We start from the raw sequence: 13,025 nt of genomic DNA on the forward strand, positions 1-13,025 counted from the left end.
GGAGTCGCAATGCGCGCAGCCTAAGCCGGCTACTTAAGTCTTTAAAATAACTGTGTCTCAACTGCTGAACTTTGATTGATTTTATTATAGGCTAGAGGGGAAGCTTGGTTACATTATTTCCGAGGTCTCGTATACTTCAAAAAAATTTCTCTTAGCGAAATTTTTCCCCCAATCTGAGATTTAAAAGAAGGAGGAGGCATTGTGTTGTGTATCTATCTATTTATCTAAGCATTTAAAGTTAATTTCTCTCGTTACATTTTTATTACTTTATTTCTAGATTTTTAAAATGAATTTTTAACTAAATTTTTGGTTTTAATTTTTTTTTGTTTTTTATGTTTTGTTTTTTGCTTTGTTCTTCTCCCATTTAAAATTTCCAAATGCGGTTCGATTGATTGAAAATGAAAACGAACAAATAAAAAAATCCAATTGCAAAACGAAAACAAAAACAAAAAACGAATTCTTTGTTTAGATTTTGATTATGACTTTTATGGTTATTCGGAATATCGCGGTGGCTACAATGATACGTATTATGATGATTTTTATCGCACCTATGATGGAGAATGTTTCTTTGATTATCCTCCCCCCAGCGGTGTAGCACCAATACCCACTGGTGGACCCGCCGCTGGTGGCATGCAGAGAACAGCACGTAACAATGTGGTGGGTTTTGTTTTTACATTTTAATCTTTAATTATTTTTTTTTCTTCTTTTTAATATAATTTTTTTCAAAAACTTCAATTACTTTTTTATTACATCTGTTTTTTTTTTTTTAATCGTTTTGTTTCTACAATTTTTTAAAATATAATACAAATTTTTTTTCAATTTTTTAATTTTTTTCTGAAAAAACGTTACTCCAAAAATAAAAACAAAACAAGACTATATGGATATTATTAAAACTCCTTCTTCTGCAATCACTTTACATACAACAAAAATCATGACAGCAACACCAACAGCAACTACTTCAGCAAATCTTCTTATTCAGCGTTATTTTTAAAAGGAAAAAAAAATGCAAAAAAGAAAAATTTTATTAAAATTGTTCACGACCTTAGTGTTCGTATTTAGCAAAAATATTTTAATTTGGACTAAATTTCAAAATTTACAATTTTTTATAAATTTTTTTTTTTTTTTTGTTTAGTACCATTTTCTTGCGCTTTTGTTTAAGGAAAAGAAAGAAAAAATTGTGAATTAAAAAAAAAATTGACAAAGCACCATTTTTTCCGATTATTAATCATGTAATTAAAATCCTAAAAAAAAAAAAAAAAAAACACCAATAACCACAACCAATAATCAAGAACAGCCAATCTCTTTTCTTAATCACTGTTTACCCCACTTATTAACAGAATTATCTTATCATCAACATCAATAGTTTCATATTGACTTTTTACTTTTATATACTTTACTAACTGATTTTATTATATTCATTTCCTTCCTTTTTTGTGCCTTATTTTTTCTTTGGGTTTTGCTTTGTTATTTTTTTTTTTAATACTTTAAGCTTTTAAATGATTTAATATTAATACGCACTTTTTTATTTTTACGCTTTAATACCGCTGTAAGCCGCTTATTATTTATTATTATTGTTATAATAATATTCAATGTAAATTACGCTTATTTTATTATTTAAAATTAAAAGCTATGAACGTTTATTGATACAAAAGGTTAACAATCGGTCTTCTAATCCTTCTATATAAAATATTATAATAAGACTTACCTTAAACCGACTTCTTCCTCCTCTTCCATCATCTTAATGAAAGGCCGTTCCTTAACCCCAAGTAAAGAAAGGTCCAAAAGCTTCCAATGAAACCTAAGGCACTTATTATGTAGGTTTCAAAACTTCCCAACATTTTAACGGCATTTTTAAATCGCTTCACAATTTTGGCGAAGAAAACGCTTATCGCTACACCATAACTGTTTCGTAGCTCTAAATATCTTCGAAATTCTTATTTGAAATGAAAGAATTTGGAATATATTCAGACACCTACTAAATGATATACAGTAGTAACAATTTATGTCCTTTAAAAGAAGCTCAAAAGCAATGAACTACACGAGAGAGTAAATCTTCGTTAGCTAAAATCGTCGTAAAGTTAAGTCGCTTCTAAAGTTAAGATGCTCCATTTTATATTTCTGCTGGCTGGCTTAGACTGAAGCCTAAGGTTCGGCTCCTTGCTTTAGAGAACAAGGCAACTTCCTATTGCTTGGGAAATAGTATATTTCCTGTGGAGCACGATTACTAACTACCCTTAAGTGAGGGCATTTTTATTTATTAATGTTTGATTTACTCTCTGAACCCCAAGCGTTAATCATCGTGAATAATCCAGTATAATATTAATAAGCGTTTATAGCGTTTTTTATGCTTAAAACGCTTTATTTTGTAAGCTTTTATTTACTGGCGAGTTTTAGTGCTTTTTTGTGTTGAGTAATTGCTTCAAATATATTAAAAATTAAACTTATTATTTTTTAAAAATAACAAAAAATTAATGGCAAGCTACGCATTTTATTTATGTATAAAAAAAAAAAATATAATAAATAAAAACGTTAAAAAGTTTAGAGAAAGATTGTTTTAGAATTTAAGTGTTTTTAAAGAGGATTTTTTTCTCAGCTTTGTTATTTTTATTAAATTTAAATTTTTTTCCCTTTGTGTAAATATGCAGCATATTAATTTTTTTTTTTTTAGTTACATTTTTTTTTTTAAACAAAAATAATTTATTCTCATATTTTTTTTAGTGTTTTTTTTTTTTTTAATTAAAAAGAAACACATACTCTCTAATACCATACCACAAGGAGATAAATATCTAACGCGTTTATTTCGATTTTTTCTTTTTTCTTTTTTTTCTTTTATATTTTTTATGTTATATGTGAAACAAACTCTATCTCTTGCTAACTTTTTCACTGTCTCTCAAACAAAAAAAAATAAAATAATAATAATATATATATACATATATAAAAAAAACTCTTAATAATAACAACAACAATAAAATCATGACAAAAATTTAAACAATCTTAAAAAAATTATATATATGTTCGTCAAAAAAAAAAATGATAATGTGAATCAAACCTTGACCACCCAATTTGATTATCTAAACATTCCAAATTTGTGTTGGCTTCCGATGCATAAAAATATCACTGCCAAAAATACAAAAAAAAAAAACAACAAAATTATGATTGAAATCCTCTTACATGTTTCTCTTAATCCCGTATACATGAAAAAATATTAATCAATAACCGAAAAACGAAACCTAAAATTATCCCACAAAATTATGTTAATTTTTATCACTATGCAAAAAAAAAAAAACTTGGCGATCCATATATATATATATATATATACATATATATATATATCTACATATATATATATAAAACATACATATATATACTTTTAAATAACCTTGAAAAAAAAAAAAACAATCGATGGATGTAACGAATGAATATATGAATTCAATGACCGCCCGCGCGTTAAATATAATGATGATCACGATGACGACCATAATAATAATGATGGTGTGGACGACTTGGCTTGGTTTTTGATGAAAATGATGATGATAACGACGATGATTGCAGGGGGTTGGCCGTGGGCGTGGAATCACGGCGCGTGGCCGAACCGTTGGGCTCCGTGGCAACATCAGTCGTCAGGGGGCCCCTCAAGCGGCGGTGGTGGCGGCGGCGGTGGCGGCTCAACGGGGGGCCACCGCTCAGGGGGCTCCGCCAGCAACCGGGGGGGTCCGTGGGGTGGGACAAATTCGTCCCAGCGCTCGTGGCACTCAGCACGCCCAACCGCTACAAAATTTACCAGGTGAGAAAATCTAAAACCACAACAATAACAAAAAATTAAAAAAAAAAGCAAAAAAAACCTCCCGTTCTTCTGTGTTTTCTTATCTCGCTCACTCTCTTTCTCTCTGTCTCTCTCTCTCTCTCTCTCTGTTTCTCTTTTTTTCTCAACAATGAATTAAAATTAAACCAAACCGATCTATTTTCTCCCCCTTTGTCGATTAAAATCATATATAAAAAAAGAAAGTTAAAAATTAATGAAAATCAATTTTTGTTTGAGTTTCTAAACAATGAAAGTAAAAAAACACAAACACCTTTAACCTTTGGATCTTTATTTGGAAAATTCTTACTACTATTACTATTTTCCATCACTTATTATCTCTCTTTATAACCTTCTCTCTCTCTCTCTCTCTCTGTCTCTCTCTCTCTCTCTCTCTCTCTCTATCCCTTTCTCTCTCTGTGTCTCTCTCTGCCTCTTTCTCTTTCTCGCTCCCTCGTTGTCTTATCTCTATCTACCTCGTTTTACTTACCATTACACCTTATATATTACATAATCAATACAGCAACAACAACAGCAACAATTACAATTCTTTTTTCTTATCATTATTTATTTTTAATTCTTCTATATATATATATATATATATATATATATACATACATATATATATGTATATAAAATTCTTTCTTCTTAAAATTTTTATATATATATATTATATTAATTATATATATTATATATATATATATATATATATATAATTAATATTTTAAACAAACAAAACTAAGAAAATTTAGTGTTGGTTTTTTTATAATACTTAGAAACATTGTTATGATCGTTTTTTTTTCTTTTAATAATTTTCTACTATTCTCCTTCAATAATATATAAAATTAGTTTTAAAAGTAGCTTTTAATATGTAATTTTAAAAGAGAAACAATTGTTAATTTGTGTTTATTTCACCGACCATTTATCTTTCATTCTCCTCTCTGTTACTTATATACATTAAAAATTGTAATTTATCCCTAACTAATTGACCCACCCACCCCAGAAAGGTGATAAGTAAGATGGAAAGAAGGAAGCTGTCTGGGGAAGTGGGGAGAGGCATGGAGACGAGCTAGCAACCATCCCTTTATTGAGTTCCAGTCAACTTTTCTGTCCCAAGTGTCGTGAGTGTTTTCTCAAATATACCTCAGCAGTTCAGAAGCTGAGACAAACTAATTCGATTACACGAAAAACGTAGTCATACCCAAAACTTTAGCCGTGTTTTCCCTTGCAATTTCCTTGGTAATATCTTGCGAGTCATACTGTCAGCATACGAAAATCAAAATACTGTCATGACACAGTCCGCTCGTCTATGTGATGTTAGGTTTTTTAAGACAAAAACGAAGATATGGACGACAAGATATCCATTTATATTCCAAGCCCTCTATACACGAGTTGTATATGAGTCCTATCAATTCAGTTTGAATGAACCTAATTTACAAAAGTTGAAATAAAAGACGAAAGAATAAAGTTGGAGTGATAATGAACCTAATGACCTCTTCTGAAAGCCGACATACATTGTCGGAGACTCACCGATTGCATCTAAGAGAATGTATAGTTAAAGTATTCCAAATATTCCAAACCAGCTTTGCCGTGGAAATTAATCCGTCCGGCTGAAACCTAGCTGCTGTACATCCACACGTGCCCATCGATGATATTTCAGGACTAAAGTTTGAAAAATTCTACTTTCACACAGTAATAAACCCCGTTGACCCCGATGTCTGTCCATCCATTCTTAACGATATAACATTACTTTAGGTGGTGTGGGTAAACAGTAAAATATATAGCTTTTTTCCATCATTTCTTTCTTTTCAACATGTCATTCCTTAAAAAGTAAGAAGCGTCACGTACTCTGTATTCAATTTATAATTAATAGTTAGTTAGTTAAAATAGAGATATTAAATCTTTTTAGAAATTCTTAAATATCTAGAAGTAATTTTAGTTCGTATCGATTTTATTATAAACGCGCCTTCTCCTTCCTTCTCCTCCTTCTTATTAATGTTTTAGCTACTAAATAACGATATTAGCAGCAGTGATATACATATATATCATTTCAATATTCAATTAGATCACAAAAAGACTTCATTGTAATTTTCTCTATAATTTGTTTGATTTTTTTTTATTTTAATTTACTCTGCGTTTTCCTTTTAAATTGTATAATCATATTACTCTTAACTTATAATAATTATATTATTATCATTATTACTCAACTTAAAGGTCCTCATTATTATCTATCATATATAATATAAATGTTGTTTTTTTTTTTGTGAAAAGGAAAACTAGATTCAGAATTTTAATGCATTTTTTTTTATCGTTTGTAATTTTGTTTAAAATTAGTTAAAAAGGAATACATATATATAGATATATATATATATATGTATATATATACATACACATATATATATATGTACATATATATAAATACATATATAAATATGTATATAAATAAAATATGTTTGTTTTGCAAATGAGAATAAAAATAATAATAATAATAATAATAAATCATGTTTTTGTTTTGTTTGTTTAAAACTTTATTTTATGAAACAAGGATTTCTCCTTAATAACGCAGAAAAATCCTTTGTTTATTTTTTCTTTTTTTTTTTTGATATATTATACTTAAAACACTTTCTTTTGTATATGCATGTCTCTTCTTTTTTTCTAACTCTTCAATGTTATAATAAATTCTTTGTTGTGTTTCTCTCTCTCCTCTTTCTATTTTAAATGTTGTGCCTTTTCAAACAATAAAAGTGTTTGTGTATAATATCTCGTTATTATATACAAATTTGGATTTAGAAGGTATAATAGTATAAAATACATGTATATATATATATACAAAGGACAAGAAAAAACTTTTTTTTGAATCGCACTAACAACTGTGCGATTATCCTTCGCAAGGCGTAGTTGATACCTAATAATGAGCCTTTTTTTTAATACGCGAGACAATCGCTTTATTTGAAAGTACTGTCGCTAGCTAAATATATCTTTCATCGATACCATTCAAGCCTTCTTGCGCCACTGAATGTCATCGCCAATGTCATCGATCGGAACACAAATGTATTATAGGGCCTAGAAGGTGCAAGGTTAACAGACTAATGAACACCACAGTTATGGTTTCTTTTCACGCTTTTATTTTTTCTTTTCTGTTGGTTTGGTGGAACATTATCAATACAAAATAGCAATACAACAATAAAACACTACCAACGTTAATGTGGAACTCTATTAGTAGAGAACTCCATCAATAAAGTGAATCATTAATAAGGAACATCCTCGATGCAAAACATCATGAATACGGAACATCGCTAATGCAGAAGGCGACTCCTTTACAGAATAGCCCTAATAAAGAAAACTTTCAAGAAAACACAATGAACAGAGGAGACCATGAACAAAGAACTCTAGTAGTAGGTAACAGTAGCAAGAAAGTCCCTGCCGCCGCTATAGAAAACTATGAGTGCAGAAAATGATCAAAGAATGTAAATTGTAGAATACTGTCAGTACAGAGGACACTAGAAGACTGTCAATAAAGTAGACTACCAATCCACAGTATAACACGATGCAGAACACTATGAACCCGGAAAGCTATCAATAGAAACCGTACCGAGAGGAACACTATAAATACAAAAGACTATCAATCCATCGTAGGAAACTATGAATACGGAGTACTATAAATGCAGAACACAATTCAGCATACAATCAATACAGGAAGCAATCTATACAGAAGACAATCAATGAAGACTAACAATGCGAAAGACTATCGCAATACCTAGGAGGCTATCAATTCGCGTATAGGGCAGTGCATGGCACTATGAATACCGAAAGCTGGCAATAGAAACACTACAAATAGAAAAGCTATAACTGTAGGATACTATGGATACAGAAGGCCCATCAATGATGAACTCATCGACCGTCACCAAATCCAGAATATTGGATTTCGATATGCAGTCCAAATGCTTTTATTGTTGTCTGCTTTTGCCAAACTTTCGGTAGAATCGTATTCGCGTCTCGCTTCCAGAAGCCTGTCCGTAATTTATGTTCAGTTACACATCACTATGCTTTATTTGTGGCAGTAATGCGATATTTCAAAAAAAAAGGCACATTATGAGGTCAACTGCATGCGGGTTATCTTATTATGATGGTAGGAGATTGCAATCTCTTCGGGATTTAAGAAAAATTTGTGCTATTATACCTTTTAACTATAAACATATATGTCATCTGTTTGTGTTGTGCAAATGAAAAACAAAGAAAAATGCATTTTTTCTTTTTCTATATGGAAAGCCTTTTTTGTGTATAAAAATATATATAGAAACTAAAAATTGTTTAAAAAAAAAAAGCAAATAAATCAAACAAAAAACGAATTAGTATTTATTTTTATATATTTTTATTTTTCAATTATTACTTTACAGTTGTTTTTATTATTTAAAAACTTGAGAATATCCTAAATCCTCACTCCCAAATCCTGCTAAAATAGGAAAAAAAAAAAAAACAAAACAAAACAAAAGACCTCTCTTTACATTTTGAAACATTCAAAAAATCCTCAACAAAAAACAACATGATTTTGTTGTTAATTTTGTCATAAAACTCTAAAAACAAAAATCAAAAAAAAAAAACCAAAAACCAAAGTAAATTTTCAAAAAAAGGAAAAATTTTTCCAAAATGAAAATACGAAACATCGCGAAAACCATTAAAGAAAGAAAAAGACGTTTGTATATATAATTTTTTTAAGATCAATAAAAACAAAAACATTTAAAATAAGCTATAGACGACCAATGCATTCCATAAATATCACAATCAAACAATCAAATTATTATTGATCCATAATATTAGGTGACCGGCGGTTAATAGTGCGGAATTAAGAAAAAAAACAAAAAAAAAACAAAAAACAAAATCATTATTATCAAAACACTCGCCGTTTTTCAGATAATCCAAGTGAATTGTCGAAAGAAATCCAAGACGGACACCAATGGGGTACCTTTTTGTGTTATCTTCGATGCAGAAGCTGCTGTGCGCAGTGGCATCCATTAACTTGAAACAAGCGCTAACCTATGACAGAAATTGAAGTTTATATTATACTCCTGGTTCGCAAAGCAAAGCCTTCGTGTTACGATCAAAATGGTTCGATCGGAATTAAATTATTTACAGTCTATTCTTAGCGACTTAGTAAGAAATCTTATGCGACTTCTTTAGAAAGTCTAAATAAAGGAATTTTGATAATTATGATCATGTTGCTCTTAGCGGCCTAACCTCAATCACATTTTATTTCGTATTCCCAAAGCAAGTTCACAAAAAAAAAAAGGTGTGGAAAGAGTGTGAAAAACAAATTTCCTTTTTATCATTTGCCTGCAGGCGGACTGCGGCACTCATTTCTTCTCGTTCGTTGATAATTTTTCCATTTTTCATGATTCAGATTGTCGTTCAGTTCACATACTGCCTCGTGAAGCCTTTCACATCCGATGATTATGATCGAACGATAATGGTGTTGCTTTCAGGTTTTCATCTATCTTTCGCAATTCGCGCTATTAAAAGCGTATTTTATTCGGAGCTTTCCAGCTAGTCTATTTGGCGTATTCAAAGAGTCCATCCCCTTTCATTAAAATTTTTCTTATTTTTTCAAACCAAGTTGTGCGAAAGTCATATTTTTATCGGTTTTAAATCGTTATGAGCCATCACGCTTTTACTTTCTTGAGGGTGAATGATTTCGAATATTCTTTTTTTATTTTCTGGAATGCAATAAACACTATATAGCCGCTGTGCCTTGGTCTATGTTGAAAATAAAAGGTACGTTTTGAAAAGGGCGGTCCCCTTATTTTCCCTAAAGAACAATATTATTTTTGTAATAAACGTTCTTCAAATTTTTCCAGTTGATCTTGTTTGTCGTGGCGGCGATCAATGGCGATCTTAGGACCTCGGAGCTTAACTGTGATGTTTCAACGCCAATTTTCTTCCAAAGGCTAATTAAGGCATCCTTGATGTCATTAGAATACAATTCGCATGATGTATATAATTTCGCATATATTATATACTTATGTATGGGTAAAACGTCATTTATTTAAAAGAAAAAAAAAGATTAATATCCGCATTTTTAACCGCCTTACCTAATTAAAAAAATTCAGTGCTTTTAACAATGGTTTGGCCTAAAATGAAGAAAACCAATTTTGGCTTAAAAAGAAAAGAATCAGTGTAAAGATTGATGACCGACTGTCTCCTTAAGTAATTAAACGACAACAAAAATGAAAAAGAAGAAGCTATATATATATATATATATATATTTGTGTTTATATACATATTTTTATATATAAATATATTTACACATTTTATTGAACGCACTTAGTAAAACGAAATTTTTGTTTACATTATTACTTAATATATAAAAATATATATAGATGAAACATAATTAAAAAATTTCTATTCAATAAAATTATATATTTTTTTTCATTAGATATTTTTTTATTATTTTATTAAGTGCTGAAGCAATTTTTCTTAAATCTTTTTTTCGGCAAACGTTTACATAATACTTTTTTTTTTTTTTTCTTTCTATTAAATATATGTATAAAGGTTCTTTTTTTTCAATACTAATCGATTCAATTTTGATCCACGATTTTATTTGAATATTTTTATCAATAATCTTTTTATTAAAATTGTTATTATAAATTAATTATTATTATTATTAATTATCGAATTAACTGTGAAATACACAAAAACATTTTGAATTTTTTTTTTTTTTTTTCGTAAAGAAAAAGGAAAATCACACAATTTTCTTCTTTCTTGTTTCGTTCTAATTTTTTTTTTTCTTTTACTTTAAGTTGCTTTTAAATTTCGTTCTGTGTATCTTTCGTAGATTTTTTTTATAGATTAAAAAAAAATTCTTTTTTTTATATATACGTATTGAAAGATTGGAAGTAAAATTATGAAATATTTTTAAAAGAAAAACACAAAATATAATCAAAAAAAAAAGGCTTGACGTGACTATCGATAAATTTTTTTAAAGTAGTAGTGGGTCGATTGAACGATTGGCAGGACTGGTTTTCACCTGATCTCCTTTGTATTATTTTATCTGTAAAAAGTGCCTGAACCGGTCTAATCAATTGCTTAATCCTAGACTTAATTTTTTTTTGATTATTGAGCAATTTTACTGCTTGCTATCAGAAATCTGTTGGACTTAAACGTTGCAGGCTTTACAGGAGGTTCTCTCATGTACATTTTTATCGTTTAAATGCATTTGCATTTGCCTAGAACTTTTCCTAATATATACTAAGTAAAAAGATTTGCTTAAAATCGGACGTGTGCATGGGCACGAATCGGAATTCCACACAATGTTCTCCCATGATGTCAGAGACAAAGTAATTCGAACTCATCCTCGGCGTTTCCCCATATCGAAGATTATAGCATTTTCAATAATTAGTACTTTGAAGTTACTTCAAATTTAAAGAAGAGGAAGCAGAAACGGGTGTCAATATGGAGTGATTGAGAGATTGATTTCATTTTCTTCGTGAGCTATATGGCCGGCTCCATATCAGGGGCTAAGAAAGTAGCATTATAAAATAGTTTTGCGCTGATAGTGATTCTGACAACTCTAGCTAATCAATATAATGGATAATCTAAAGAATCCAAATCATCAGGAGAGTGAACATTATATTGTGTCTGACTGCCTTCAGTCAATTATCTTTCAATTGCTATCTTCATGTATTGCAAGTCCTTTGAGGGTCGTTCAATAAATGATTATGCGATTCTAACAAATATTTCCTTACAAATAGAAGATCGAGAACATTTCTAATTTGGACAAAACTTAGCAAAACATTAGTTTTGCAATCAGCCCAACCGCTGCAAACTGCAACAATAGACGTATAAGTAATTGTAGAAAAGATTGCATCTATCAGCATTAGATGATAGATGATAAACCAGTCCTTCATCGATAATGAATATATATATATATATAGATATACTATACATATATACATATACTATACCATACTATAATGTATAATTTTACTTCAAATCGTTTTCTTTATTTTTATAGACCCTTTAATTTAATATCTTTTCAATCAATTTATTTAATTACTTTACTAATTTAATAATATTTTCTTTATTATTTTCGTTTAACAATTAATGAAAAATTTTAGCATCGATTGGAGTCCACGCATAAGCCAAATGAACGTTTTCTAAAGACTCATTGAAATTTCATTCTGCTCACCGAAAAGTCTTTTTTCAAGTCAAGATCAATCAGTTCAGTTCAGTTCAGTTCAATGAATTGTTGTTCTTTTTTTTTAAACCATATTTTTTGTAAAGGAATCAAAATCAAAAAAAAAATGCATCATATTATAAATCATAATCTCTCACTCTCCCTCTCTCAAATACATCAACGAAAATATTTGTGAAACACACATCACACTCTCCCTTGCGTTAAGAAACACACAAGAGAAAGATTTTCTCTCGACTCGACTCCATAACTTTCCCGTTATATATAGATATATATGCATACATATATATGAAAGCATTTCTCTTACTTGTCAAAATATATATATGTTTTCGAACGTTTGATTTGAATTTTGTATGTGTTGTTGAACGTAAATTGTAAAAATTTGTAATTTGAGACTACGAGCTTTTCTGTGTTTTTGTCTTTATTTTTTCGCCTACCACTCACTCGATCATATCCTATATCAATACCAAAAAAACATGATTGTGTATGTATCCTTTCCTTAATCTCTCTTGTCTTTTTTTGTTGAGGAAGGGGAGAGAGAACGAGAATTTAAAAAATTTTGCTTATTGGGGAAGAAACGCGTGCGCGAGATTTAAAATAAAAAGGAAAACAAAAAAAAAAAAAAAATACAAAAAACATCCAAAAGATAGTAAATTAAATTTTTATAAGAAACCTTCTTATATATATATACATATTCTCTAAATATACCTACCTTTATATATATATATATATACATACATACATACATACATACATACATACATGTGTTTTATTATATATACATATGTTTCGATAGCATCAGATTTTTTACGTAATTTGTTTTTATTGTCATTAACTTGTTCGTTAGTTTTTTTGTAAAAACAATCATATTTCTCTTCTCCACAAAAACAATAAATTAATCATTCGTTACCATGAATCCCATTATTATCCCATCACCATTCCTATCCAACATTTCCCCTCCAAGCGTATCCAACCGCCCTTCCCCCACACACACATACACATACGTACACATACATACATACACACACACACACACAC

General features: G+C 29.5%; 1 protein-coding gene across 17 annotated transcripts in view; it reads left to right on the forward strand.

Moving 5' to 3' along the window:
* LOC119638844 (heterogeneous nuclear ribonucleoprotein R) overlaps positions 1 to 13,025 on the forward strand; it is a 60,497-nt gene that overhangs the window by 46,076 nt on the left and 1,396 nt on the right. For 7 of the 17 annotated variants that reach the window (XM_038035897.1, XM_038035900.1, XM_038035906.1 and 4 more), the window contains exons 11-12: positions 3,553 to 3,784; positions 11,911 to 12,632. The exons of 2 other annotated variants lie outside the window; for them this stretch is intronic. In XM_038035897.1, coding sequence (XP_037891825.1) covers positions 3,553 to 3,784; positions 11,911 to 11,953 — 275 coding nt within the window. In that variant the 3' untranslated portion in view covers positions 11,954 to 12,632. Of the gene's footprint in view, positions 1 to 469; positions 658 to 872; positions 1,048 to 3,552; positions 3,785 to 11,910; positions 12,633 to 13,025 lie in introns of those variants that run through there. 8 more of the 17 variants (XM_038035903.1, XM_038035908.1, XM_038035901.1 and 5 more) reach the window with 6 other exon arrangements.

The sequence above is a fragment of the Glossina fuscipes genome, unplaced genomic scaffold (assembly GCF_014805625.2).
Source record: "Glossina fuscipes isolate IAEA_lab_2018 unplaced genomic scaffold, Yale_Gfus_2 110, whole genome shotgun sequence".
Taxonomy (NCBI): domain Eukaryota; kingdom Metazoa; phylum Arthropoda; class Insecta; order Diptera; family Glossinidae; genus Glossina; species Glossina fuscipes.